The sequence below is a fragment of the Myotis daubentonii genome, chromosome 6 (assembly GCF_963259705.1).
Source record: "Myotis daubentonii chromosome 6, mMyoDau2.1, whole genome shotgun sequence".
NCBI classification, from domain to species: domain Eukaryota; kingdom Metazoa; phylum Chordata; class Mammalia; order Chiroptera; family Vespertilionidae; genus Myotis; species Myotis daubentonii.
The window spans coordinates 657,451-685,063 of NC_081845.1; the positions used below are offsets into that span (position 1 = coordinate 657,451).

General features: G+C 64.7%; 1 protein-coding gene across 1 annotated transcript; it reads left to right on the forward strand.

Annotated features, from left to right (window-relative positions):
• Positions 1-20,295: 20,295 nt before the first annotated feature.
• Positions 20,296-27,558, forward strand: DACT2 (dishevelled binding antagonist of beta catenin 2). Its single transcript, XM_059699816.1, has 4 exons — positions 20,296-20,605; positions 24,179-24,311; positions 24,836-25,084; positions 25,425-27,558. The coding sequence occupies exons 1-4, from the start codon at positions 20,375-20,377 to the stop codon at positions 27,017-27,019; spliced, it is 2,208 nt and encodes a 735-aa protein (XP_059555799.1). The 5' UTR covers positions 20,296-20,374; the 3' UTR covers positions 27,020-27,558.
• The last annotated feature ends 55 nt before the right edge of the window (positions 27,559-27,613 follow it).

Sequence of the window (27,613 nt, forward strand, 5' to 3'; positions counted from 1 at the left end):
CCTGGGGGTGAGCTGTCCTGGGTGTGCACTGTCCTGGGTGTGCGCTGTCCTGGGTGTGAGCTGTCCTGAATGTGCACTGTCCTGGGTGTTAGCTGTCCTGGGTGTGCGCTGTCCTGAGTGTGCACTGTCCTGGGTGTGAGCTGTCCTGGTGTGAGCTGTCCTGGGTGTGTGCTGTCCTGGGTGTGAGCTGGCCTGACTGTGAGCTGTCCTGGGTGTTAGCTGTCCTGGGTGTGCACTGTCCTGGGTGTGAGCTGTCCTGAGTGTGTGCTGTCCTGAGTGAGCTGTCCTGGGTGTGAGCTGTCCTATGTATGAGCTGTTCTGAGTGTGTGCTGTCCTGGGTGTGAACTGTCCTGGGTGTGAGCTGTCCTGGGTGTGAGCTATCCTGGCTGTGCACTGTCCTGGGTGTGAACTGTCCTGGGTGTGAGCTGTCCTATGTATGAGCTGTTCTGAGTGGGTGCTGTCCTGGGTGTGAGCTGTCCTGGGTGTGAGCTGTCCTGAATGTGCGCTGTCCTGGGTGTGCGCTGTCCTGGGTGTGAGCTGTCCTGGGTGTGAGCTGTCCTGAATGTGCGCTGTCCTGGGTGTGAGCTGGCCTGACTGTGAGCTGTCCTGAGTGTGTACTGTCCTGGGTGTGAGCTGTCCTGAGTGTGCGCTGTCCTGAGTGTGCGCTGTCCTGGGTGTGCGCTGTCCTGGGTGTGCGCTGTCCTGAGTGTGTGCTGTCCTGGGTGTGAGCTGTCCTGAGTGTGCGCTGTCCTGAGTGTGTGCTGTCCTGGGTGTGAGCTGTCCTGGGTGTGAGCTGTCCTGGGTGTGAGCTGTCCTGGCTGTGCACTGTCCTGGGTGTGAACTGTCCTGGGTGTGAGCTGTCCTATGTATGAGCTGTTCTGAGTGGGTGCTGTCCTGGGTGTGAGCTGTCCTGAGTGTGTACTGTCCTGGGTGTGAGCTGTCCTGGGTGTGAGCTGTCCTGAATGTGCGCTGTCCTGGGTGTGCGCTGTCCTGGGTGTGAGCTGTCCTGGGTGTGAGCTGTCCTGAATGTGCGCTGTCCTGGGTGTGAGCTGGCCTGACTGTGAGCTGTCCTGAGTGTGTACTGTCCTGGGTGTGAGCTGTCCTGAGTGTGCGCTGTCCTGGGTGTGCGCTGTCCTGGGTGTGCGCTGTCCTGAGTGTGTGCTGTCCTGAGTGTGTGCTGTCCTGGGTGTGAGCTGTCCTGAGTGTGCGCTGTCCTGGGTGTGAGCTGTCCTGGGTGTGCGCTGTCCTGGGTGTGAGCTGTCCTGGGTGTGCGCTGTCCTGGGTGTGTACTGTCCTGGGTGTGAGCTGTCCTGAGTGTGCGCTGTCCTGAGTGTGCACTGTCCTGAGTGTGTACTGTCCTGGGTGTGAGTTGTCCTGAGTGTGCGCTGTCCTGGGTGTGAGTTGTCCTGGCTGTGCACTGTCCTGGGTGTGAACTGTCCTGGGTGTGAGCTGTCCTGAGTGTGCGCTGTCCTGAGTGTGCGCTGTCCTGGGTGTGCGCTGTCCTGGGTGTACGCTGTCCTGAATGTGCGCTGTCCTGGGTGTGAGCTGTCCTGAGTGTGCGCTGTCCTGAGTGTGCGCTGTCCTGGGTGTGAGCTGTCCTGAGTGTGCGCTGTCCTGGGTGTGAGCTGTCCTGAGTGTGAGCTGTCCTGAGTGTGCGCTGTCCTGGGTGTGAGCTGTCCTGGGTGTGCGCTGTCCTGGGTGTGAGCTGTCCTGAGTGTGCGCTGTCCTGGGTGTGCGCTGTCCTGAGTGTGAGCTGTCCTGAGTGTGAGCTGTCCTGGGTGTGCGCTGTCCTGGGTGTGCACTGTCCTGAGTGTGCGCTGTCCTGGGAGTGAGCTGTCCTGAGTGTGCGCTGTCCTGGGTGTGCGCTGTCCTGGGTGTGAGCTGTCCTGGGTGTGAGCTGTCCTGGGTGTGCGCTGTCCTGGGTGTGCGCTGTCCTGGGTGTGCGCTGTCCTGGGTGTGAGCTGTCCTGCGTGTGCGCTGTCCTGCGTGTGCACTGTCCTGGGTGTGAGCTGTCCTGAGTGTGAGCTGTCCTGAGTGTGCGCTGTCCTGGGTGTGCGCTGTCCTGGGTGTGCGCTGTCCTGGGTGTGAGCTGTCCTGAGTGTGCGCTGTCCTGAGTGTGCACTGTCCTGAGTGTGCACTGTCCTGGGTGTGAGCTGTCCTGAGTGTGCGCTGTCCTGGGTGTGCGCTGTCCTGAGTGTGCGCTGTCCTGGGTGTGCGCTGTCCTGGGTGTGAGCTGTCCTGAGTGTGAGCTGTCCTGAGTGTGCGCTGTCCTGAGTGTGCACTGTCCTGGGTGTGAGCTGTCCTGAGTGTGCGCTGTCCTGAGTGTGCGCTGTCCTGAGTGTGCACTGTCCTGGGTGTGAGCTGTCCTGAGTGTGCGCTGTCCTGGGTGTGAGCTGGCCTGACTCTGAGCTGTCCTGAGTGTGTACTGTCCTGAGTGTGTACTGTCCTGACTGTGAGCTGTCCTGAGTGTGCGCTGTCCTGGGTGTGTACTGTCCTGAGTGTGCGCTGTCCTGGGTGTGTACTATCCTGAGTGTGCACTGTCCTGAGTGTGCGCTGTCCTGAGTGTGCGCTGTCCTGAGTGTGCACTGTCCTGGGTGTGCGCTGTCCTGGGTGTGAGCTGTCCTGAGTGTGAGCTGTTCTGTGAGCTGTCCCGAGTGGGTACTGCCGTGAGTGTGTCAATCGCACTCATATCCTTACACATCTTGACCGCACGGTGGGAGGCGGAGGGCTGCCCTACTCTCCAGCTGACCTCTGACCCGTCAGCCCGGAGTTCATGTCTCACTGAGCAGAGACAGAAGGTCGGGAAACAGGCCGATTCACGCACTCGTGTTCGCTGTTGGACAAGCACACGGAGCACGTGCTGTGGGATGATGAGTCTGTGTTTGTGCCACCAGAGCACACGTGTGTGATGTGCGGGATGCCGTGTTACTGACGGGCAGGACGGGTGTGTGTCCCACGCACACCCCGCTGCCCGGGTTGCTGGCAGCAGACAAAGGCCCAGGCCGCGCACTGCGCTGGGCAGAGGGCGGGAGATGTGGCGTCCCCACCGTCTCGTCCACACGCCCCCGCGTCACCCCGAGCCCCTGGCTGGGCGCGGCCTCGTCCCCCGAAACCCCTTCCCCACGGAGGGTCCAAGGGTCACTCCTCAGCCTCAACGACGTCTCTCGTTTGCTGGGGCTGCAAGGCGCACGGCCAGGCCTTTCACGTAACAGGAAGCACAGGCCGCGACCTCAAGGGACCGGGAAGGTCACGCGAGGTTTCCCACGCAGGCGCGGCGGCTCTGTGCGGGGACCTTTCCGTGTCACTGACTGATGCGCGGTGCCTGCCTCCCCTGCGGCCGCAAGTCTATTTTCTCAATAGCTGGTTTCCGTGTGATGACACATCTGTTCCCAACGTTTTGTCCCTCCGCACGCGTCCCGGCCGTGGTGACGTCTGTATTTCCACGACCGAGCTCAGGAATCGTCACCGTCAGGACGCCCTGAGCATAAACCCCGGCGGCAGGTTCTCGGTCATTTCTGCTCTGGGCTCCGTGAGGCTTGGGGCCTTCGAGGCAGCAGCCGGCCGGGCCCTGGAAGCTCCCCGCTGACCACAGGACGGGTCTGGCGCAGGGGTGCGTGGTTGTGGTTTCTGTTTCTCTATTTTTATTGATTTCAGAGAAGAAGGGAGAGGGAGAGGGAGAGAGAGACAGACACATCCACAAGGAGAGAGGATCGCCGATCGGCTGCCTCCTGCACACCCCCCACTAGGGATCGAGCCCGCACCCCAGGCCTGTGCCCCGACCGGGAACTGAACCCTGACCTCCTGGTTCACAGGCCGATGCTCAGCCCTGAGCCAGCCGCCCGCAGGACCTTGTTTTAATGAAGGAGTCTGTGACCGTTCTCAGGGCTCAGAGACAAACACTGTCTTCCCTCCTCAGAACAGGATGCCCTCCGTGGGGCCACAGTGCTCAACCCCGACGGGTGTGTCCGCAGAAGCCGAGGAGGAGCCGCCTGGGGCCCAGCCCCCGCCCCTGCTGCGGGCGGGAGGCCCCGGGAGCCAGGGCCCAGGTGGCACCCAGGCAGGCGGGTGCGGCCAGGGACACGACGCCCCGAAGTGCGTGGGGAACCGTGGCCCTCACGGTCAGAGATGGGCTCTGCCCACTCAGGATGCTTCCCGTTTTATAAAATGGCTTCTGAGTAACAACACTGCAAACGAGGGCCAAAGTGCAAAAGCCTTCACTCTGAAAGCCTGTCCTCTGTCCAAAGCAGGAATGCGGTTTCCATGGAGGAGGGCCGGGCGCTGCCGCACCGGGACAGACCTGGGGGGAGGCCAGGACGCGGCACCGGGGACCGGCCGGTGCCCAGGAACCGCCGCGTTGTCCCAGCCCGGCCACGCGTCCCGTGGATTCCGAGTTCTTTCCGCGGGCTCGGGGCCCGCAGCCTCCCCGCTGTGCGCCCGGCCATAAACGTTTCATGGGGCAGATCCGGCCAGGCCCACGCCTGACTCTGATTATCTGCATGGAGCTCCTTGAAATAGTTGAGCCATTTAACGTCAAAGAGGCCTCTTAATGGCCTTTTAATCCTTTTCTCTTAAAAGCAGAGCCCTGTGATTTGCCCAGAATGAGCAAACACGAAACATCAAAACGCCCGTGCTTGGCCAGAAACCAAAAGCCTGCGACGATCCAGGGGGCTGCACGTGTGCCGACGGGTCCCCGCCCCCACTCCCCAGCCGTGCCCTGAGGACACAGGCGCGTGGAGTCCTGATGCACACCTGCCCAGGGCCACCTGGACACTCCCGTGCAGAGGGCTCACTGCACACCCGCACACAGGCACCTTCATGCACACGCACACATGCATAGCACATACATAGCACATATACACACATGCACAGCACATAAACACATGCACACAGAGATACACACCGGCACCCTCATGCACGTGCACCTATGCACACATGCATAGCGCACACACACACACACACACAGAGGCACCCTCACACACATGCACACATGCACAGTACATACTCACGCATGCACACATAGACACGCAGACACACGTGCCCAACACATGCACACACATACTTACACATGCATGCAGATACACAGGCACACATACACACAGGACCATGATAACATGCACGTCAGAGGGGAGAAACCTCCCCAAGGGAATGTTACCACGGGACATCTGCTGGCAATGGGTGACTTTTCTTTTTAAATATATATATATTGATTTTTTACAGAGAGGAAGGGAGAGGGATAGAGAGTTAGAAACATCGATGAGAGAGAAACATCGATCAGCCGCCTCCTGCACACTCCCCCCTGAGGATGTGCCCGCAACCAAGGTACATGCCCTTGACCGGAATCGAACCCGGGACCCTTGAGTCCTCAGGCCGACGCTCTATCCACTGAGCCACACCGGTCAGGGCCATGGGTGACGTTTCAATGTGCCCGGGACACAGCGATTCTGTTACAGGGGCTCCGCTGTTTGAAAGAACGGAATTGTATTTCACGCGCTCGTATCAAAGGGCAGGGACTGACACGTTTTGATCCGTGTCTCTAACAAAACCCCCACGAAGGGTGTGTTTTAAACAGTCAGCCGACCGCGCCGGGTTCCAGGCGTCGCTGCGCGTGGTCTGAGCTTTTCCCGTCTATGACCAGGTTTCGGGCGAGTCTCAGTGCCTTCAGTTTGGGGCTTTCTCAAGGCAAAAGCCACTGCAGGGCCGAGCCCTGAGGCCACGCCGTCCGCCCAGCCTGGGTGCGAGGTCAGCCTGCCCCCCGGGTGGCCAGGCCTCGGGACCCTGTGAGGGACGCCCTCCCAGGAGGCAGGCGTCAGAGCCCGCGCGGCCTGGCCTGGACCTGCGCGCACGGGGAGCAGGTGCGTTTACTCAGCGCGGGGAGCGCACAGCCGCCCCGGGGACCGAACGTGTGTGTGTGTGTGTGTGTGTGTGTGTGTGTGTGTGTGTGTGTGTGTTTCCAGGACCATTTTCAGCCTCGGACTCCTTTTTCAAAAGGAATCTCCCGGAAACATACACAAGTGAACAGAAGCAGGGCTGTCCAGGGAGCGGGGGACCTCAGGCCTGGAGGAGCCCGAGGGCGGGGGGACACAGCTCTGAGCACCTCTGTGGGAGGAGCAGCACCCCCTGCCATGAGCAGACGGCCAGGCTTGCCCCTCCCGGCGCCCCGCCCGCCGTGCCCTCGGCCCCTCACCACAGCCGCCCGCTGCCCGGGGCCCCGAGGACGAGGACGGGCAGAGAGGCCTGACACTCGCCTGGAGGGCAGAGCGACGCCCGCCCGCCCCAGCGGGGGCAGGGCCCTGGTGGTGTGGGGGCACTCGCTGGGCCCTGCTGAGTGAGAGGAGAACGCCCGGGAGCCGGCAACCTCGTACCCAGTTCCTGTTCCTGAGGCCCTGGTCCTGGCTGGAACGAGGGACATTGCGAACTGCGTTTAGATTCGCGCTGGCCCCACCCCTGGACGTGCTGGGGGCTCCAGGGGGCAGCGAGGCCCCAGGGCCCTGGACACCCGGGGGACAAGCACCGAGGCCCTGGCGCGCTCGCACCGCCCCTCCCTGCGCAGCGGGTCAGTGGGGAGCCAGGTCCCCCTGCCTGCAGACACGCACGTGACGAGGACAAGCAGCAGAACACGCCGGCGGCCGCCGACTCCGCAAAGCTGGAAGGCAGACCACGCGCGTCAGATGGCGGTGATGACAACAGAGAGGTCCCCGAGGGGCGGGGTGTGGGCCCGCTGCGCCCCACTCTCTCGGTTTGGCATAATGGGGGGTGTGCACAGGGACGACAAGGATCCCGGGAATCAGAGATGCCCCATCACAGGCCCTGGTTGGGAGCCAGATCCCTGTTTTCCGCGGCCTCACCCCTCAGACGGGAAGGGGCCGTGGGTGGAACTTGCTGATGGGAAGGGGCCGTGGGTGGAACTTGCTCCTTTGCCCGGGTCTGCCATCCACCCAGCAGCCGCTGAGGCTCGGGCGGGACCGGGGAGCCGGGGCGCGGCCTCTCCCAGCAGACCAGCCCCAGTGCTGGCACCCAACCCTCTGCTCAGCCACGATCGGGGTCTTTCATAACCTGAGCCCAGATCCTGGGCCTCCTGGGCCTGTGCCGCCCCCGCTCCCACAGGTGTGCAAACACAAGAGGCCCCGGCTTCGCTCCGGAGGTGACCGTTTTCCCGGGTGAAGGCCCGGGGCTGTTTGTCCTGCTGGCTTCCTGGGAGGGGAGCTGGCAAGCGGCTGGGAGCTGCACTGCACACCTGGCCTGGCAGCCGAGCCGGCCCTCTGCTTGTCTGTCAGCAGCCGCCCTGCGGGCCTGAGGTGTCCTGTTGCTGGGCGGGTGGGTTTAAACATTTCCCTGCAAAGGTCTCGTCTCAGGACGGTGAGAATCGGGAGGCTCGGGAGAGCGCTGGCTGTCCCTGCCCAGTGCCCAGGCCACAAACACCACGCCCCTCCCTGTGGCGCTGCGAATGGGTCGGGCGGAACCAGGGCCAGAACCGCAGGCGGTCTCCCTCCCTCAGTCCCAGGGCTCGGACACCTGCCCGCCCACCTCTCACACCCGCACTCGGCTGACCATCCCAGGACCCAGGACGGGGGCACATCGACCCACCCCCCTGCCCTCAGGGCACCCCTGGAGGCCACCTCCCCATCGTCCTCATGGCCACAGAGACCTGCAGGAGCCTCACTGCCCAGCCCACGGGGTGGGAGAGGGGCCTCCAGCAACACCCTCTGCGCTCCACCCCCCAGTGAAGGAAAGGGACACGCAGCCCCATGCGCTCCGCTCAGGCTCAGCATGGCCTCACCCTGGTCATCACGTGTCTGTCCAGCTGTGCTGGGCTGAGCTCACCCCAGAGGCTGCAGGACATGGGAGGCAGGAGGGCCGGACGCCGGGGGAGGGGGCGAGTGGACATGGACCCAGGGAAGGGCTGGGCAAGTGGGGGGAGGGCCAGACGCAGATGCAGGGGGAGAGCTGCACGCGGAGCCGGGCTGGGTGGTGGAGCAGACGCAGGGGAGGGCTGGAGGCATGGGGGGAGGCCCGACGTGGGGGGAGGGCCAGATGCGGCGGGAGGCCCGACGTGGGGGGAGGGCCAGACGTGGGGGGCGGGCATGTTCCTCTGGAACCCAGTGCCTAGGCTCTATCCCGCGAGGTTTGCGAGGGGTCAGTGGCTGGGGCCTGGGTTCAGGCCCTGGTCACTCCCTCTGGGTTGTCACTCCTGCTGAGGCAGAGTGGCTTCTGGGGCAGAGGTCAGGAGGGACGTCTGTGGACACACACTGTGTGGTCAGCAGCTGGCAGCCGGGACCCTAACACTCGTCGCTTCCCGATGCCCACGCCCTGTGCTCCCCACTCAGGACGGTGGGGACACAGCGGACACACGGGGCCCAGGGGCAGGGACCTGCCGGATCTCAGCGTCTCCCGGCTGGGCTGCCCCTGGCTTGCCCAGCACCGAGATGGCATCGCTGCGTGGTGTCGGCGCCCCGTCCCCTCCCCACGGGGGTGCCTGCATCCACCTGGCAGGCACGCCGCACCCGTTCCTGACCTCAGAGGCTGAGCGAGGGAGGGCGGCCGGGGCCGTCCCACCGTAAACGTCTCGGGTTCACGGTCACACCAGGTGCTGGGTGCCCGTCTCCGAAAGAACCCCCCGTGCCTGAAGGTAGACGAAGGCGAGGAGGAAAACGACCTGCCAGCGACTTCGCTGTCCCCTCAGAGGGAGGACAGTGGGGACAGTCAGGGGTGAAGGTTACACGGACGCCTGGGAGGAGCCACGGGAGACGCGGGGGACACCCAGCCAGAGAGGCGTCTGCTCCCCGGTCAGCCCCGAGGGACAGGTGCCACGGCGTCCCCGACCCCTCCTCCAGGCGGTGGCCATGCCAGGGCTCGGGCCAGACCCCGCCCCCAGCACGTGTGGGCCCAGCCACCAGGAAGGCCGTGCCCGGAGACAGCCACCTGCGCGCCTCGGTTACGAGGACCAGCTATCCGCCGCGGCTGTTCTGACGGGCAGGGACGCGGAGGCGGTTTCTGGAAACAGACGCCGGGTGGGGGCGACCCCCTGGAACGCGTCCACGCAGGTGCTCCTTAGGAGGGCGGCTGAGCTGCAGCCCCTACAATCGCCCTTTCTCCTCCTATCAGCCGGCCTGCCCCGCGGGAGGTGCTAAGCGCTTATCAGTAACGGCCAACGGCCGCGCACCTGGAGGCAGTAAAGGCTGTGGCTGGGAGCAGGACCCCAGCCGGACTGTTGCCCTGAAGGTGCAAACACTCACATCAAAGTAGCAGAAACCCAGCATCTGGGCCATAAAGGGAGCCGGGCTGAATGGGCCTTTGTTGCCTCCAGGTGTGGGAGCTGTGGGCGTGCACCAGAGGCTGAGAGCCAGGCTCGGAGGGTCTGGGGGGGAGACCCAGGGTCAATGCCCCTCCCATAGGCCCGATGCCAGGCAGGGGCCACACTGCCGCGAGCCCGGCCAGGGTCTGCTCCCAGCAGGTGCATGCATGTGTGCACGCGTGTGCATTGTACCCATATGTGCAGCGTGTGCGTGCATGTGCGCGTGGGCCCCAGACCCCTGGCTCAGGGCCTGCGCCCCATCTTCTCCAGCTCCTGTCCCTGCTGCTCCGACTGCAGCTGCTCCGGGGACCTGGCCCCCTCTCTGCCCGGCCACCTGTCAATGGCCAGACCCTTACCCACTTCTCCCACCGCCCCAGGCCACCGAGACACACGGACAGGGCTGCGCGGCTGGTCAGCGCGCCTGGGCGTGGGTTCGGTCCACCCCCACCCCCACCCCCACCCCCACTCCTGGGCTCCCAGTCCCAGGGGCCGAGGACACCTGGCGCCTGGACGAGCCCTGGGCAGCAGCGCCATCTGGTGGCGGGTCCTCCGAGGCCTCCCCCGTGCTGGTCCCCAAGCCAGGGCTGAGCAGCCGCCTGCGCCTGGGCGGGACAGAGACCAGCTCCCCGCCTCCCCCCTCCGCCCCGCCACCCCCACCCCCGTGCAGCCCTCCGAAGGCCGCGGAGCCCGCTGCTCCCAGACCACGGCCCAGCGCCTGCACGTGCGGGGCCTGGATTCTCCGTCCTCGGCCCCGGGACCTGGTCCGGCGCGGGCCGAGGCTGCCCCTGGCGGCCGGAGGCGGTACTGCACCGTGAGGCCTGCCCCGCAGCTCAGAGCCGGTTCCGGCGGTTCCCACGGGGCGAGCCCAGGGCCCAGCGGCTGGGGTCCCTTCACCAGCCTGCAGCGCAAACCTCCGGGGACCACTTTACCGAAACAACAAACACGATTAAATATCACCAGGAAATTACAATGACTGCACGGAACGGCGGGTTTATAGAGGGACGCCGCTCACATATGTCCATCTTCTCAGTGCACTGGGTGTCAATGGCCACCACTGCGCAGTCCGATCGGACACTGTCTTCGTGGTGCAGTGACATCACCCACGGAGAACGCGCCGACTGCCCTGTCCCGTCGCGGGGAAATGAAACCAGCCACACATCCCCGTGCGTGTGGCACGTCCCCTCCCTGGCCCGACGGGCACGCCGCACCCTGGAGCTCCCAGGCGCGGCCTCTGTGCAGGGGCCAAACCAGGCAGGGGGCTCCTCCCGGGACCACAAGAGCTGCGCCCCCAGACACCCTGCACCGAGAGCAGCACACAGTGGGGCCACAGGAAATGGTCTCAAGGGACCGAGGCAGGTGGGTTTCGAGGGGCAGGGCCGGGCTCAGACACAGAGCGTGCAGCCAGGCGGCCGGAACACGGTTTTGTGTATTTCACACCCGCTTGGCTCCCTGGGAATCAGAGTGCGTGAAACGGTGCTGAGGGCAGAGTTTCGGGGTCAGGCGGCCTCGCCGTGTCCACGGGACGCAGAGGGTGCAGACCCTAACCCCCTTCCCCCCCAAAAAAACAAGAGAGACGGTAATGGTCTGCGTCTCCGGGGGGTTCCCCAGGCGGCCGCGCCTCGGGGGGAGCTGCCCGACTGACCTGGGAAAGGCTCTCTCCTCCACGCAGACGTGGCTTCCTCCACTCGGACCGTCCCAGGGGCCTCGGAGTCCCGGGAAGCCAGGCCCCACGCGACCTCGTCCCTGTCGCACGCAGCTGAGTGTCGCTGAGCCCAGGCCACACCTTCCGGAGCCTCGTTGCTCCGGCGCCAGGGACGCAGACTGAGCCAGAGAGAGGCGCTCGGCTCATTGAGAATCCATCACCCAGCCGGCCGGTGCGGCTCAGGGGTTGAGCATCCACCTCGAGCCAGGAGGTCAGGGTTCAATTCCGGGTCAGGGCACAGGCCCAGGTGATGGCTGGATCCCCAGTGTGGGGTGTGCAGGAGGCACCGGTCGATGATTCTCTCTCATCACTGATGTTTCTCCCTCCCTCTCCCTCTCCCTTCCTCTCTGAAGTCAATAAAAATATATATATTTATTTAAAAAGACCATCATCCCCGAGGGAAAGAGCTGGGACAGAGAACAGACGGAGGGAACCCCGACGGCGGCAGGAAGACGGGCTGGGCGAGGTGGGGGCCGGGGAGGAGAAGCGTGGTCCCAGCGCCCCACGGCCGAGGTCAGGCCGCCGTCCCGTCCCAGCGGGCGTGCTGAGCGGCTGCACCTGTGCGCTCGCTGCCACACCTGCGCGCGGAGCTCCAGGCGCCCGGGATTCCCGCTGGTCCGCACCGCGCTGGCCTCTGCATTGGGGGCTCCCGCGCCCCCTGTCCCGTGGCTGTGCTTGGAGCTGAGTGACTTCCTTTCACTCGAGGGCTCCGGAGACACCACCTCCTGGTCCCTGCCCCCCCACCCCGTCCCCCCCACATCTGTGGTCGGAACCGACTTCACCCCTCAGAGCCGCAGCTCTCCTGACCCTGGGCCGCTGGCCAGGTGCTCCTCACGGCCCCTCTGAGGTCCCGCCCCTTCCTCAGCGAGAGACGTGTGGGGGGGGGGGCCTGGCTTCCCTGATGCGGCGTCTGAGCCAGAGCAGGTGCCGCGATTCTTCAGGGAGGATCCCCCTGCACACGCCCCACTGAGGATCGAGCCGCACCCGGCGTGTGCCCTCGAGTGGAACTGAGCCGTGACCCCCTGGTTCACGGGTGGAGCTGAGCGGCGCTGGGGCTCCCGGGCTTCTGAGCTGTGATCTGCTAGGGGGTGGGGTTGGGGGGGCTGGGGGGTGGGGGGGAGGGTGGACAAGGAAGCCAGAGCCCCTAACCCTTTCACACCTGCATGTGGTTCCCCACAGGCACACCAGGGGGCGCCCTGCTCACACCAAAAACGTGCTTCATCCCACAGGCCTGAGCCAGAGCCACGGGCACTGACCACACCTGACCCTCGGGCACTGACCACACCTGACCTGCGTCTGTGAAGGACACCCCGGCCATTGCAGTTTCCATCGGGGCTGCTTTTTACAAGGACCCAGTTTGGGGGCCTGTTCCTCACTCAGACACTGGGATCGGGGTCCCTCCCGTGGGGACGGGCCACAGGCTCACACTGCGTTTGCTGCTGCGGGAACGGAACTTGGGCCCCTGGAACCCAGGCGGGGGGAGGGGGACCAGGCGAGGGGAGGAGGGGGACCAGGCAGGAGGAGGGGGACCAGGCGGGGGGAGGAGGGGGGCCAGGCGGGGGGAGGAGGGGGACCAGGCAGGAGGAGGGGGACCAGCAGGGAGGAGGGGGACCAGGCGGGGGGAGGAGGAGGATCCAGGCGGGAGGAGGGGGACCAGGCGGGGGGAGGGGGACCAGGCGGGGGGAGGGGGACCAGGCGGGGGGAGGGGGACCAGGCGGGGGGAGGAGGGGGACCAGGCGGGGGGAGGGGGACCAGGCGGGGGGAGGGGGACCAGGAGGGAGGAGGGGGATTCGGGCGGGGGGAGGGGGATCTGGGCGGGGGGAGGGGGACTGAGATGCCACAGGTGGGGCTCCCACAGGAGGTGCTCGCTCTGCTGTCCCGAAATCTGCTTATGATTTATTTTACGATGGACAAATTAACAGAATTCGGTTCTTTTTTAAAAAATATCTTTATTGTTGAAGGTATTCCCACGTCCACTGTTTCCCCCTGTGGACGAAAGGGGCCACGTGCTGACCAGACAAACTCAGGGAGGCCTGCGTGGCCGTCTTGCAAACTCAGACCTAAAGTCACCACCAAGGATGGCCTGAAGTTAAACTGTAACTAAAGCAGTGATGGCAGGCAGTTACGTCCTGGGCCGGTATCTTCACTGACAAGATCAACCTTTACCTTCACTGAGCCTGTCTGTCTTTCTGCATCTGTGATAACACACCCTAGAAATGTCTGGGTAACTTGTAACTCCCCTTTTTCTGGAGCCCCTGGGGCACAGCCAGGTGTGCTGGGCGCCAGGACAGAGACCACCAATCCCTTCACCATCATGTTAAGTGATCCTGCACCCACCTAAGCATGTGTCCATCATTTTACTTTTATCCAATCCCAGGGGTCCTCCCCCCCCCACTTTGCTTTATCCCTCCTCCTTAATCTGTCACCAATGGATTTCATGTAACCCACCTCCGTCCCTCCTCTGATTGAAAATGTATAAATACGGATGTAACCCCGCCATTCTCCGGAGCACTATCTCAATTATCTCAAACTGCTTCCCGGCATATGTCGACAGTTTGGCTCAAATAAACTCACAAAAATTCTTTACAGGTTTCAGTGGTTTTTACGTTAACATGCCCATTCTCCCCGCTCCAACCCCAGGCACCACTGTCTGCCCATGGCTGTGCTTCTGATCTAAGCTCCGTGGTTGCTCCCTCCCCCACCCCCTCCCCCCGGAGATCCCACAGTCTGTGTCCCGCCTCTCTGTCTCAGTCCTTTCTGTTCATCCATCTATGTGTTCGTCGGTGTGGGAAGGCATCCTTGGTCCTCACCAGCAGAGCGGAGTGGCCGAGGATCCCGGGAGGCTGGCGACCCTTGAGCTCTGGCAACGGTCAGGGCTGTGCACCCACTGTTAGTCCAGACAGTGATGGCTGAAGCAACTTCCCCGTTTACTGTTATGTAAATCCTTGCTGATGGGCTAGTCAGCCTGTCACTGGAAACTGCCTGCCTAAGGGCCATGGGCGGATCCCAAACCAATAAAAGGCTGGCGGGGCCTGAGCACCAGGGAAGTCCTTCCCCTTGAGTTGGACTTGCCCGCCTGGCCCCCCAGCATTTCCAAACTATTATCTCTTGTCTCTTCTCTCTCATTTGCGTGCGGCTCCTCTTCCAGATCCTGAGCCCTGAACCACACGGGACGTGGGGGAACTTTAACAGGTTCCTCGTTTTTTATGTGTAAATACCTGTTCTCTTCGATTACGGGGCTGCTGAGGTCACACGGTCGCGTGGATGGGGAATGCCACTTGACAGAAGCCCCCGTCTCCCGAGACGCCCGAACCCGGGCTGGCTGGGCGGGGCCTGGCCCGAGGGCACCGCGGCCTGACGCAGAGTGAAGACGCAGCAGTGACCAATGCGATGCGCCGGCCAGACCCCCATGAGGATGCTACACTCCACGCTGGGAGGCCGTGGGGAGGGTCCCGGAGAAACACCGCAGCGGTGCTCCCCGGTCAGAGGGGACGACGGAGGAAGAATGTCCCAACCACCGGCCAGGCACGTCTCCCTGCCGGCGACCCGCACGAACCCGTTCATGCACCGAACGCGTCCAGACAGGCCACGCCCTGGGCCACACGCACACGACCGTCACCTCCTCCCATCTGTCCCAAAGCCGCACACGACCATCCCCTCCTCCCGATCGGTCCCAAAGCCGCCTGCGAGCCCCGCAGAGCACGGCGTCGCGCCTCCTGAGGGTCCTCAGCTCGTCGGGGCCGCAGACCCGCTCACTTGGCGGGTCCCACTGCCCCGCGCAGCGCCTGTGTTCAATGTGTGAATTCCCGAAATTAATTCCCAGTTTTCCAATATGTTACATGTAAAGCGTAATTGGAACTAATGTTTAAATGTAAAGAAACAGTCACCGTTGCCCGTGAGGATAAACACAGAGGCTCCTGCTGCGCCTTTGCCCTGAGCCATGGCGGCTCCACCCCCGACAGTGCAGGCTCCCCCGTACCAGGGGAAGGAGGAGGGAAACGCAGAGAGTGCTCGTGTGCGTGTGTGTGTGCGTGCGTGTGTGTGTGCATTCATGTGTGTGTGTGATCGTGTGCATGTGTGCATGTGCGAGCGTGCATGTGGTGTGCTCATCTGCATGAGTGTGTGAGCGCGCGCGTGCGTGTGTGCATGCATGTGCGTGTGCACATGTGTGTGCATGCGTGTGTATGTGTGTAGGATTTTTTATTGACTTCAGAGAGGGAGAGAGAGAAACATCCACGTTGAGAGAGAATCATGGATCGGCTGCCTCCTGTGCGCCCCACACTGGGGATCGAGCTGCAGGTGCCCTGACGGGGAACTGGACGAGACCTCCTGGATCGACCGCTGAGGCACACGCTGGGCTTCCGTGTGTTTTTATTGCAGCACCTGGGTCCTGGGGGACTACCTTCCCCCAGCAGAACCGGTTCTGCCCGCCCCCAGGGGCAGGAGCTCCGCCCACCCAGCCCTGCCGGCCTCACCGAGAGGCAGCCCTGCGGCCTGTCCACGGGATTCCCTGCCCAGACCCGCAGGCGCCGGGCTTTCCGTGCCGTCCCTCCCACTCGCCCAGGCGCATGTCCACTGTCCATGTCCACTGTCCAGGTGGCCGCCAGAGTCCCCCTGCTCCGGCCTCCGCCTCGCGGCCGGTGAGAGGAGCGGGTCCGGCGGCACCGGGCGCCTGGGGCTCGGGCGATGTTCCCTGAGGGGCGGGGGCTGCAGGGTTTGGTTCAGCCCCCCCCACGGCTGTTACCCACGTTTACGGGGAAAAGGAGGAGCTTTTTGGTTACTTTCTCACAGACTAGATGTTCTTATAAACCAGAGCCAGCCCACGCCTAGGCCCGAGTCTGCGCCACCGCCCCCCCGCACAGCCCTGCACCCCCCTTCACCCCCCTGCACCCCCTTTCACCCCCCTGCACCCCCTCCACCCCCTGCACAGCCCTGCACCCGCTGTTCACCCCCTGCACCCCCTTCACCCCCCTGCACAGCCCTGCACCCGCCCTTCACCCCCTGCACCCCCTTCACCCCCCTGCACAGCCCTCCCTGCACCCCCCTGCACCCTCCTTCACCCCCCTGCACCCGCCCTTCACCCCCATGCACCCGCCCTTCACCCCCCTGCACCTGCCCTTCACCCCCCTGCACAGCTCTGCACAGCCCTTCACCCCCCTGCACCCCCTTCACCCCCTGCACAGCCCTTCACAGCCCTTCACCCCCCTGCACCCCCTTCCCCACCTGCACAGCCCTGCACAGCCCTCCCTGCAGACCCGGCCACGCCCTCCCGCTGCTTCTGTCCGCCATGAGCTGAGGACGGTCCTTACACCCAAAGGCCTTGAGAAGCAGCCCCAAGAAGACGAGTTCATGATGTGAAAACTGCATGAGACTCCATGTCGTGCTCCTCAATGAAGTTCTGAATTCAGCAACAGAAGGTCATGGGGATCTGTGTTCTCTGTCTGCATCTGGGTGCCCACAGGACATCGTCCCCCTTGCCTCCTTCCCGGGAAGAATGGAACGCTCCCTCCCTGCCCACCTCCCCCCACCCCCGCCTGGCAGGCTCCCCGAGCTCCCCTGAGCCCCGCACGCCCGCCAGGCTGCTGCCTCCAGGGGCGACCGCGGGCAGTGCCCTCTCTCAGGCCTGGTCTGGGGGGGGGGGGGGGGGAGCCCTGCGAAGGCTCCTCTGGGCCAGGCCGCTCCCACCCGGTGACTCGAGAGGCTTAGGCTTAGGGGCGACGAGGCGGGTGGAGGGATGGGATGGGGTGGGTGTGGGAGGAGGAAATAATTTCAGAAAAATAGATCGACACGCATTCCACTGACACGTGTGGGCAGGGCCTGCAGTGGACAGAGGACAAGGGAGGAGGTGTGGTGTGTTCTTTTGTTGTTTCCAATTGTCTGGAAGAAACAATTTTCTCACCTTGAGGTTTTTCTCCCCAAACTTTTCCCATAATCCCTTGCCTCCCACTCTCCTCACTCAGGGCCAGAGGTGGGGCCCCAGTGCCACGGTGGACCCTGAGGGGGTGGCCGGCTCCTCTCTGCACCTCTGCCAGCCTCTGCCCGGCCTGGGAGGGCAGATGGGAACAGCCTGCGGGGCAGGACGGGGTGAGGACAGGAGGTGTGAGGGGCGGCTCCTGGAGCCCTAGGTGTCGATCCCAGAGGGAGGGCGGGCGGGGTGAGGGCACAGCACAGGGCGTGGAGTCAGCGGGCGGAGTGCTGAGTGACGGCGCTGAGTGAGGCACCTCTGGGTGATGCCAGTCAGCGCCCAGCAAGGAGGCCGGGAGATGTGATCCCCACAGCGCCCCCCGGCTCCTGGCCGCCCGGCCCACCCTGAGCTCATTCCTGGCCCTGTTTTCCCGCAGCGCTGCCCTGGGGTGTGTCTAACCGACAGGAGGGTGGGGTGGGGAGAGGAAGCCATGCACACGGGACCCAGCGCCACCAGGGGACCCACGCCACCAGGGGGACCCAGCGCCACCAGGGGGACCCAGAGCCACCAGGAGACCCACGCCACCAGGAGACCCACACCACCAGGAGACCCACGCCACCAGGGGACCCACGCCACCAGGGGACCCAGCGCCACCAGGGGACCCACGCCACCAGGGGACCATGCGCCACCAGGGGACCCACGCCACCAGGGGACCCACGCCACCAGGGGACCCAGCGCCACCAGGAGACCCAGCACCACCAGGGGACCCAGCGCCACCAGGGGACCCAGCGCTGGTGCCTGGTGCTGTCCTGTCCTGGTCCCTGGGCAGAGGGCTCTGCGTCCTGCACTGTGGTGGGGAGTCCGGGTGGCGCTGGGGACCCTGGTTGGGCCCCCTCCTGAGCGCAGGGCCCTGCAGACCATGCGCCTCGCTGCCCTGCACTCCCGACGGTTGGAAACGCTTCTCCTGGAAACTCTGTCCAGTTGTTGCGTCCGCGGTTGTAACTCGAGGCAACGCCTCCTGAAAGACACGTCTCTCCTGTGCGCAGAGCAAGCCTGTGCGTCGTCAGCACCCGCAGGGTTCCCTCCCCGATTCCTGGGGGCCGCGGCGTGGCTGTCTCCTGCCCTCAAAGCCGGTGAAGGGCAGCAAGCCAGCCCCTGAGCCGGGCACCGGGGCAGCTGTGGGCCGGCGCCCGCAGGGAGGGTCTGCAGGGGCCCACTGGCCAGCAAGGGGAGCGGCCGGCTGCCGGGGGTGAGCTGAACCGGCCGCAGGAGCCCACACGTGGACAAGTGTCAGGCAGGTCCCCACGCAGAGGTAGGGCGTCAAACTGCGAGGAGAACGCAGTCACCTGCACACGCAGCGAGCTCCCCGCGAGGAGCCAGACGTGCGTTTAGTGACGATCGAGAGAAGCGGCCGAACCGCTCGCCCAAGCCCCTCCGCCGGCCTCCGCTGGTGAGCCCCACAAGCCGGCTTCCGGCAGCTGCTGTGAGCGAGCAGCCCTCCATCCGCGCGGAGCTGCGTCCTGTGAGAGCAGCCGCCTCTCCTCACCCAGCCCGCAGCCCAGGGGAGGCACGCGAGGAATCCTAACCACCTTAAGGAGGCGACTACAGCGGTGCGAGCAGGTGTCAGCTGCGAACGGTGTTCCAAAGGTGAGGAGGCCCGGGACCCTGCAGCGCCCACGGACCTGGTGGGAAAGGGAGGCCTGGAGGAGGACGCGGGGAGCGGGGACCGAGCAGAAGTCCATCGCGCCTTCCAGCTGCAGGCCCGCCCGGCACAGGTCCCGGGCACTGGAGAGACTGCAAGGCGACTGCGCGAGGGAGGGGGGGGGCCGGCGGTCGGGGGAGGCTGAGGAGGGGCCAGGAGGAGTCGGATGGGAGGAGCGAGAGGGGTCGGACGGAGGAGGGTCGGACGGAGGAGGGTCGGATGGCAGAGCGCCTCCCAGCCCACCCGAGCGCACGTGGCCTCCCTGAGCGGGGCTGGGACCACGCAGCGTGTAGAGCAGATGAGTGACAGGCTGCTTGGTGGTGACCGGGCGCTGCGTCCAGGAGCGAGTGACCTGGGCAGCGGTCAGTAGACAGCTGTCCGCCCCCTGGGCCCTCACATGGCCGTGCCCCGTGCACCCCGGTCCTCATCGGGCCCGCTCTCCTCCACGCATCAGCCAGAGCATTAGCCACGGGGAGGCGCCTGGCAAAACCACAGCGAGACGCCACCTCACTCCCCGGGGTGCTAGAGCCGCGACAGCTGTGGGCAGATGTGGGGAGGCAGGGCCTTCAGGCAGCGCTGGGGGGGTCAGACTTTCGAAAGCAGCTGCCAGTTCTTCATACAGTCACACACAGAGTTCCCTGTGGCCCAGCAGTTCCACTCGCAGGCGGAGACCCAAGAGAAATGACAACATATGTCCCCATGGTAACATGGATGTCCCAGCGGCATCATTCCTACCGGCCACGGAGCCGAGACCCCGTCCGACAGGGAGCGGAGGAGGAATAAAGTGCTCTATTCACACGAGGAATATCACTCACCAACAAAGAAGGAAATAGGTGGGCGGACCTGGGAAACGCGCTCAGTGAGAGGAGCCGGTCACAGAGACCTTACCGTAGGAGCTACGTTCATGCAATGTCCCAACGGATAGTTTAGAAATGGGGGTGCAGCCAGGGAGTGGGGGTGACTGCCATTGGGGACCTGACCTAGCGCCTTAGCACAGGTAGCTGGTTCGACGTGAGCAAAGGGAGGGGCAGGGGGTCGAGGTGCACCCTGCCCGCCTGTGGGGCCTCACGGCACCCGGACTCTCGGTCATCAGGCCTCCGGTTCACTCTCAGGACATTGTCAGCCACCGGGTCGCCAGTCGCCCCCAGGTGCACAGGTGGCTGAGCGGGAGGGCGGGGCCGAAGGGACAGGCGTGAAGTCTGGGCGCAGAGCCCATGAACCCCGAGCTCTGTGCCCGGGGGCCTCCCACCCGTGCCACCGGTCCGGCTGAGGGCTCTGCCTGCCGCCAGGGCACGCGCTCACCCTGCTGCCCGGGGTCCCGATTGAAATGGTCGGTCACAGTGACAACCGCGTGGACAGACCGCGAGCCACGGAGCTGTGCGCGTCAGCAAAGGCCTCCTGGTCTGCCCACCACGGCGCAAGGAGGCCGCCCTTTCAAAGACCAGCGAGGGTTCCACAGCACAGAGGCCGGGCGAGGTGCCTTCCAAACCCACAGGTTCCAGCGGAGACAGTTCCCACCCCAGCGACTCTGTGCCTGGAGTGTCTTTCTAACAAGTTAGCGCTTTCACATGTTTGCTCCACTTCCCTCCCTCCCGTCCCCTCCCCGCCCCTGGGAGGGCCCGGCGGCCATGACCTGGGGCGGTGCAGAGAGGCCGCCCTCCTGGCCATAGGCCCCACCCCACCTGGGCGACCTGCGGGCGGGGCGGGGAGAGGCCGGGCGCCGCCCCCGGGAGGCCGGGGAGGCTGCGGAGGCTTTGGGCGCGGAAGCGAGGGATGTGGGCGCCCCGCGACCCCGGGCCTGCGGGCTGGGACCGCCGCAGGGTGCGCGCCCGGCTGCTGGCGGCGCTCGCGGGGCTGCAGGAGCTGCGGGGGCTGCGCGCCAGGCAGCAGGCTGCCGTGCGGGCTGCCCTGGCCTCGCACCCCCCGCCCGCGCCCGCCGCCCCCCGCGCGCCCCGCGCCCACGAGCGGCTGGAGGCGGTGCTGGTGGCGCTGCAGGAGCAGCTGGTAAGGAGCGCGGGGCGGGGCGCGGGGCGCGGGGCGCGGGGCGCGGGGACCCCTCCGGATCCAGGAAGCTGCCGGACGGCGCGCTGCTCCCCGCGGACAGGGGCGCATTCCTGGGCTTGAGCTTCGCGCCGTCCTGGGGAGAACGCGTGGGCTCGGGTCTGAGAGGTTCTGGGATCGGTCCGCACCCGCTTCTCCTGCCGCAGGTTCTGGGCCGGAAGTACCTGCGTGCGAAGCGCACCCCCAGGGGCCCCAGGAAGGTGCTGGGGTTGCATGGGGTCGTGTTATTGTAACCACAGGTTGGGGAGAGCCCGCGTGGGTGCGCCCCGACTTGCAGAGAGAGGCGTGTCCTCTGGGGGGGTCTCGGCCTGGTGACCCCCCAGGTCCTCTGTGGCCTGACAGCTCCTCTGGGCTGTGAGGTTTGCAGGTGTTTGCAGTGCTCCTGTTTCTAAGGGAAAGCGGAGAGGCCCTGGGTAGAAGTCGCTTTCCTTACAAAGTAGCCACGAAGCCCCGTGGCTCTGGGCTGGGTCATGACTGACTGGTTACAGCCGGGTCCCGGGGCAGGGAGGCCTGTGTCCGCCCCAGGACCCTGGGGTCTCCCCTCCCTGCAGACACCTCACTCGGCAGCCTTCCCTGTGGGCCCAGCGGCCGGACCATCGTACCTTGCCCGTGAGCGCGGGGCGCACACAGCAGCCGCAGAGGGGGTGCCCTGAGCTGTGCTGGGAGGGGAGGCGGTCGGAGGGAGGGAGGGGGGCGCACAAGTTGATGATTAACGTTCAGTAACAAATCAGCTGGTGCGCGCCAGCCTTTAATTACCCGCAGCCTTTGGAGGAGAGGATCAAACAGGTTCTTTTGTTTCAGTTTTTTAATGTGGGGGCCAGAAGGAACACGCAGACTTTGTCTTGGGACTTTGTTCTCGGAACGGATTACGTGATCCGAAGAGAAGACTGACTGTGACATCAGCCCAGCGCGAGCACGGGGACAAACAGGAGTGTCCTCGCCCTGGGGTGCAGAGTACAGCCAGACTCCGTCCCGGCCGCCACCCGCCAGCCACTCCCAGTTAACCCCTGCGTGTGCACACGTGGGTACACGCTCACACACACGTGCGCGCACACACACGCACATGCACACGCCCTGCCACGCCCACCCGGCCGGGCTCACCAGCCGGTGTGAAGGCAGGAGGAGGGTGTGGACCGACCGGACCTACTGACGGCAGCACCTTACCCTGCAGGGCTTCCTGGCTGACAGGCTGCCTTCGCATCCACACTCACCAGGCGCTGCGTCCGAAGTCACGGGAGGGTGCCCTCGGCGCGGTCAGTGCGCACTGGGCAGTGAGCGCCCTGATGTGCCACGGAGAGGAGATTTCAGGGTTCGCCGCTCCCTGTGGCTGAAGCCCGTGACCTCTGACCCAAGCAGTCACGCTGTCTGGGCAGCCTGTGCTCACCTGCTTCCGCCCCAGAGGAGGCGGCTGGAGACACTGGGCTGCCCAGGAGGCGGGAGGCTCCGCGCCCAGCAGGAGGCGTGCCCTCGGGCGGCAGGTGGGGGCGGCCGGCCCTGCCTGAGAGGTTCCCTAGGAATTCCCCAGGGTTGAGGCTGCGGGTCCCGGCTTGTCCCGAGTGTCCGGGCAGCTGCACAAGGCGCAGCGCGGGGCCAGCTGCGTGCAGGGCCCTGGGCCTGACCCCTGAGCCCTCCGGGGAGGCCTGAGCTCAAGGTCACAGGGAGGGTGCGGCCGCCGGCCGGACCCTGGTGGCTCCTGCCTGCCGTCCAGGAGGCTAACCTGGGCCCCGGCCTTTGCTACTGATTGAGGGACCGTGAGAGGGTGACAGGGGGAGGGTGACGCGGCCCACCCACAGGGCACCTGAAGGGCACAGACCAAGCCCGGGCAGCTGTCCCCTCCCTGTGAGTGGCCTGCAGAGGAGGGTGAGCCCCAGGTGTGTCCAGTGGTGGCCCCGGGAGGCGTCTCCCGGCCGTTTGTGGTGTGTGGCCAAGCATGCAGGCTGGCCTGGGATCCGGCCCCTGGGTGGCAGGGGCCCGGGAATCTGCATTCATGCGGCACCCCCCCACTCCTGGGAGCCGTCCGGTGGGCCTGGCCCGGGGGCTGTCAGACTCTGCGCCCGCCTGACCCCTGGGAGCCTACGGTGGTTGGGCCCGCTCCTCCCGCGGCCGCCTCCTCGCGCCGCTGCGTTCCCGGGGCGGAAGGCACCGGAGCGAGGTCCTGAGCCGGGATTTCCTCATTTCCTGGGTGAAATCAAAACACAATTAATGATTTCCTTGAACAGGACGCACCACATAATTACGTTCGTTAATTATTTTCCTTAAAATGAATCGTTAGTCAAAACAAGAAGCGTGTGCAGCAGACCCTGAACACAGCGAGGTTCTGCCACTGAAAGGAGAAATCAGCGTTTATTAAACAGTCAGGGCAGGTGGTTCACCTGCACTTGGTGGCACGTGTGTACATGCATGATAAGCACTCGTCACACGCATGTGCCGTGCGGTATATAACATGGCTGTGTCACATGTACCGCACACGTGTGTATATGCATATTGTGTAATATACACATTTGTGTGCGAACACTGTGGATGTGTTTTGAGCACTATCCACAGGCATGTAGTGTATGTTCTATAAAATGTACACGTGTATATTATGTGGCATGCCCACATGTATTATATAAACACTTATGTATCACACATATAATATGCACATGTGCTATGTATTATATAAGATACACTCCTATGTGTGCTTTGTGTGTGGTGCAATATACACATGTGTACCATGTGTGTTATTGATATACACGTATGTGTACTATATGTGTATTACTTAATGTGCTGTATGTACAATATGTGCAAAGAACCAGACAGCAGGTGGGAATCTGCGTGCGGTGCCGGCCACTGGGCGTCTCTGTGCTGTCGGCTCCTGATCTCACTCACGGGCGGAGTCACTCTGTCTGTATGAGCCCTGGATGGTTTGGCTCAGTGGATAGAGCGTCATCCTGTGGACTGAAGGGTCCCAGGTTCGATTCCCGGTCAGGGCACATGCCCATGTGCAGACTCCATCCCCAGTGCGGGGCGTGCAGGAGGCAGCCAATCAGTGATTCTCTCTCATCATTAATGTTTCTGTCGCTCCCTCCCCTTTCTCTCTGAAATATGTATATGTGTATGTGTGTGTCTGTGTGTGTGTGTGAGTGTGTATGTGTGTATGTGTGTGTGTATCTGAGTGTAGGTGTGTGTGTATCTGTGTGTGTGTGTCTGTGTGTCTGAGTCTGTGTGTGTATGTATGTGTGTGTGTGTGTGTGTGAGTGTGAGTCTATGTGTGTATCTCTGTGTGTATGTATGTGTGTGTCTGTGTGAGTGTGAGTCTATGTGTGTGTGTATAAAGTGTCCAGTTGACCATGGCTGATAAGGCTACGATCAGGAGGAAACCACGAAGGGGTGGGGGCCAGTGGCCTTTCTCTCCTGTGAGCGGGCGGATTGCTTGCAGGGTGAGGATGCGCGGGGCTCGGGGGGCCTCAGGCTTAACCTGTGTCCGTGATGGACACGGCCGTGGCGTCCCAGTGTCTGTGCTCTTTCCTGTGCTAGAACCGGCTGAGATGCCAGGACCTCGGCCTGAAAACCCACTTGGACCAACTGGACCAGCAGATCAGCGAGCTGCAGCTCGACGTGTGCAGGACGTCCACCGAGGGCCCCGACGGCGACAGTCGGCCCAGCTCAGGTACACGCCACACACAGGCATAGGCACATGTGTGTGTACACATAGACACACTGCACACAGAGAAAGCAGGCACATTTGTGCGTGTGCACGCACACACACAGACGCAGGCACACATGCATACACATGTGTATGCACAGACACGTATGTGAAATGTGTGTGCGCATATCGACACACATGGTAACAGAAATGCATGCGCCTGTGTACACAAACATGTGTGTACACGTGTGCATATGTGTGAGCTCATGCACTGCTACATATATGTCACGTATATAATATATATGTGCCTCGCATATACACATATGTATGCATACGCATATATTCACACATCCCCATACACGCCACCACACACATATACGCCTACCCATACATACACACACACATACATACGCTCACACACCCATACACACACCACACATATATACACACACCATACACACACACACACACACACACACACACACACACACCAGACCCACACACACCCAGACCCACGCCCTGCACGGACCTCCTGTCTGCCCGCCCAGGCTTCTACGAGATGAGCGACGGCGGCTCCTGCTCCCTGTCTGCCTCCTGCACATCCGTGTGCAGCGATCGCCTGTCCTCCTCCCTGGGCGCTTTGCTGCCCAGCGCCCCGCAGGCCAGGACCAGCGCAGGGGACGGCCGGCCCTGGTCGGCCGATGGCACCACCATGTGCGGGGTGCCCCTGCCCGCGGGGGGACTTCAGGCCACCGAGGACGGTGCGGGCCCCTCACGGCCCAGGCCCGTGTCCACAGGTACGGGAGAGCCGGGAAGGTGGGGGTCCCATCCAGGCGGTGGGAGGCGAGCACAGCGGGCGCCTGTGGGGGGGGGCACCTCCCTTCGGGCGGCTTCCCATTCCCTGTAGCAGCTTGGGCTGGGGTGGAGGTGGGAGTCAAACACCCACTTCGCCCCCTGGGGTGGGGCTGTTGCAATAAAACGCGTCGGTCGCTCTGAGGGGAGGCTGGAGCCGGCAGGGGACCCGTGTGCACGAGGGGCCCCCGCGGGGGGAGACCTGCGCCGTGAGGGTGGGCTGTCGGCGGGACAGGCGTGCCAGCGCTTTCCCTTCCTCCCGGACCCCTCCTCTCTCGTTCCCAGGTGACCTCGAGAGAGCCCCCCTGGCCGGGGCGGGGCCCCCGACGGCCGGCGTCGACGCCGTGTCCACGCTGCTTCTCCGCCGCGGGCTAGGCCCCCTGCCCCTCAGGCTGGACCCCACGTACCAGCGTGACCTGGTGTCCAAGGGGGGCAGGGAGGTGTACCTGTACCCCAGCCCCCTGCACGCGGTGGCTCTGCAGAGCCCCCTCTTCGCTCTGCCCACGGAGACCCCTCAGAGGGACAGCCCCCCGCAGCCCTCCAGCCAGTCCCTTCCCGGCCACTCAGGGCCACGCCCCATCCGGACGGGACCGATCCCCGAGGCTGGCGCAGCCCGAGCCTACATAGACAAGCTGCTTGGACGGCGGGGCCTAGGGGGCACCCCAAGGGGCCATGTGGGTGAGCAGGGACCCCCAGCCCAGAGAGCAGAGACTGAGCGTCACCCAGGGGGGCTGACCTGCTCCCCAAGAAGAGCAGACGTGGGAGGGGGGGCTCTGAGGAGGGACACGGGTGGGAATAGCCTTGAGCAGTGGGGACCTGCGCCCTGTGGGAGCCCCCCACCCCCCCTTCCGGAGGAGGGACAGAAACCCCCCCGTAGCTGCGTCCATGCGGGGATCATTCCGGGCTCCACTCAGCTGGGGGGTGCGCCCCGGGCTCTGCAGGCCACTCCTACCAGCCGGGAGGGCACAGCCAGGCTGTCCACCAGGATGGGCCTGGGGCCCTGTGTGCACCCCCATTCTGTCGTCTGCAGCGCTGCCCCAGTGGGGCTGCGAACGGGCCAGAAGCCTGGCCTCCCCACCACAAAGGCTGTGAAGATGGGGAGGGGAGCCAGCAACAGGGCACCGAGGCCGGGGAGGCAGCCGCCACCTGGGGCCGCCGTCCTGGCCCCCCTGCTGCCCCCCACATGGGGCGCTGGACTTCAGAGAAGGCCTTCCCAGGCCAGGGGGGCTCCCGGCCGGTCCTGCTCCGAGTGCAGCCTCTACCCAGTGTCCCTCCTCGTCCCCCTGCTGGTGGCCCGCCGGGAAGGCCACGGGGCGTCCGCCCAGGCCTTGTTCCCCCGGGAGGAGGCCCCTGGGGTGGCCAGCAGGGCGGCCCGGCAGCGGCAGCGCAGGTGGCGGTCGTCCGTGGAGATCTCAGCCCGGGCCCGCCTGCCTGGCGCCCAGGGCCCTGGTCTGGGGCCCCCAAGGCCGGCCTCGCGGAGAGGGGGTGGCCCGCGGCCTGCGTGCTCCCGGGCCCGGCTCAGGCCGCCCCACAGGCACCCGCAGGCCAGGAGCGAGTCTGGCTCTGAGCACGCGGCCGCGTGTGCCTCCCTCTTCCACTCCCCCGCCACCGCGACCAGCGCGGACAGGGCCAGCGGCCACACGGCCGGCCGCTTCGGGGACCGGGAGTCCAGAGGCAGCGACGCGGAGGGCGGAGTCCAGGACGTGAGGGGCCGGCCGGCCTGGCCTAGGACGAGCCCCCCACAGCCCCTGCGCACCCCTGGCTCCCAGCCACCCCTGTCCCCGGTGCCCAAGCTCTGCCGCATCAAGGCCTCCAAGGCCCTGAAGAAGAAGATCTGCCGGTTCCAGCCCACTGCGCTGAAGGTCATGACCCTGGTGTGAGCCCGCTGCGCTGGAGGTCATGACCCTGGTGTGAACCCGCTGCGCTGAAGGTCATGACCCCGTGTGAGGCCAGGCAACCTGACCTGTGTTCCGGAAGCCGTCCTCCTGAGGAACAGGGTTGGGGGGAGGGTGTGACAGGCTCGGAGGGGCCTCCCAGTGCCGAGGACAAAGTCCAGCGTGTTCGCCTGTTTCTTATGCGGATGTGGGTTCTCCCATGTTGTTGCCCATTTGTGGCCTGAAGTTCCGCTTGGAAAAGTGGCCGTCGCCCCGGAGTGGAGGGAGGAGCAGGTGCCAGGCTGGGCCGAGGGTCCCCGAGCCCCGGGCGCCTCCCGCCCCGTCAGACACCGGAGAACTCGAGCTGTGGGGCCTCACGAGCCGCCCCAGACACGGACTCGCCCGGGCGTCTGCCGCCCCCGGGTGGCCACGCGGTCCTGCTCCCGTCCCTGAAAGCGTCTTCCTCGGGGCTCGGCGGCCGGACCCTGCGGGCAACTGGGGGGGACGAGACCCCCACGTCCGCCTCAGGTGAATAAACCCAGGATTGGCCGCCGTCTCTGAGTCACCGTGGGCTGGGCCCCGGCGGTCTGCCGAGGGCCT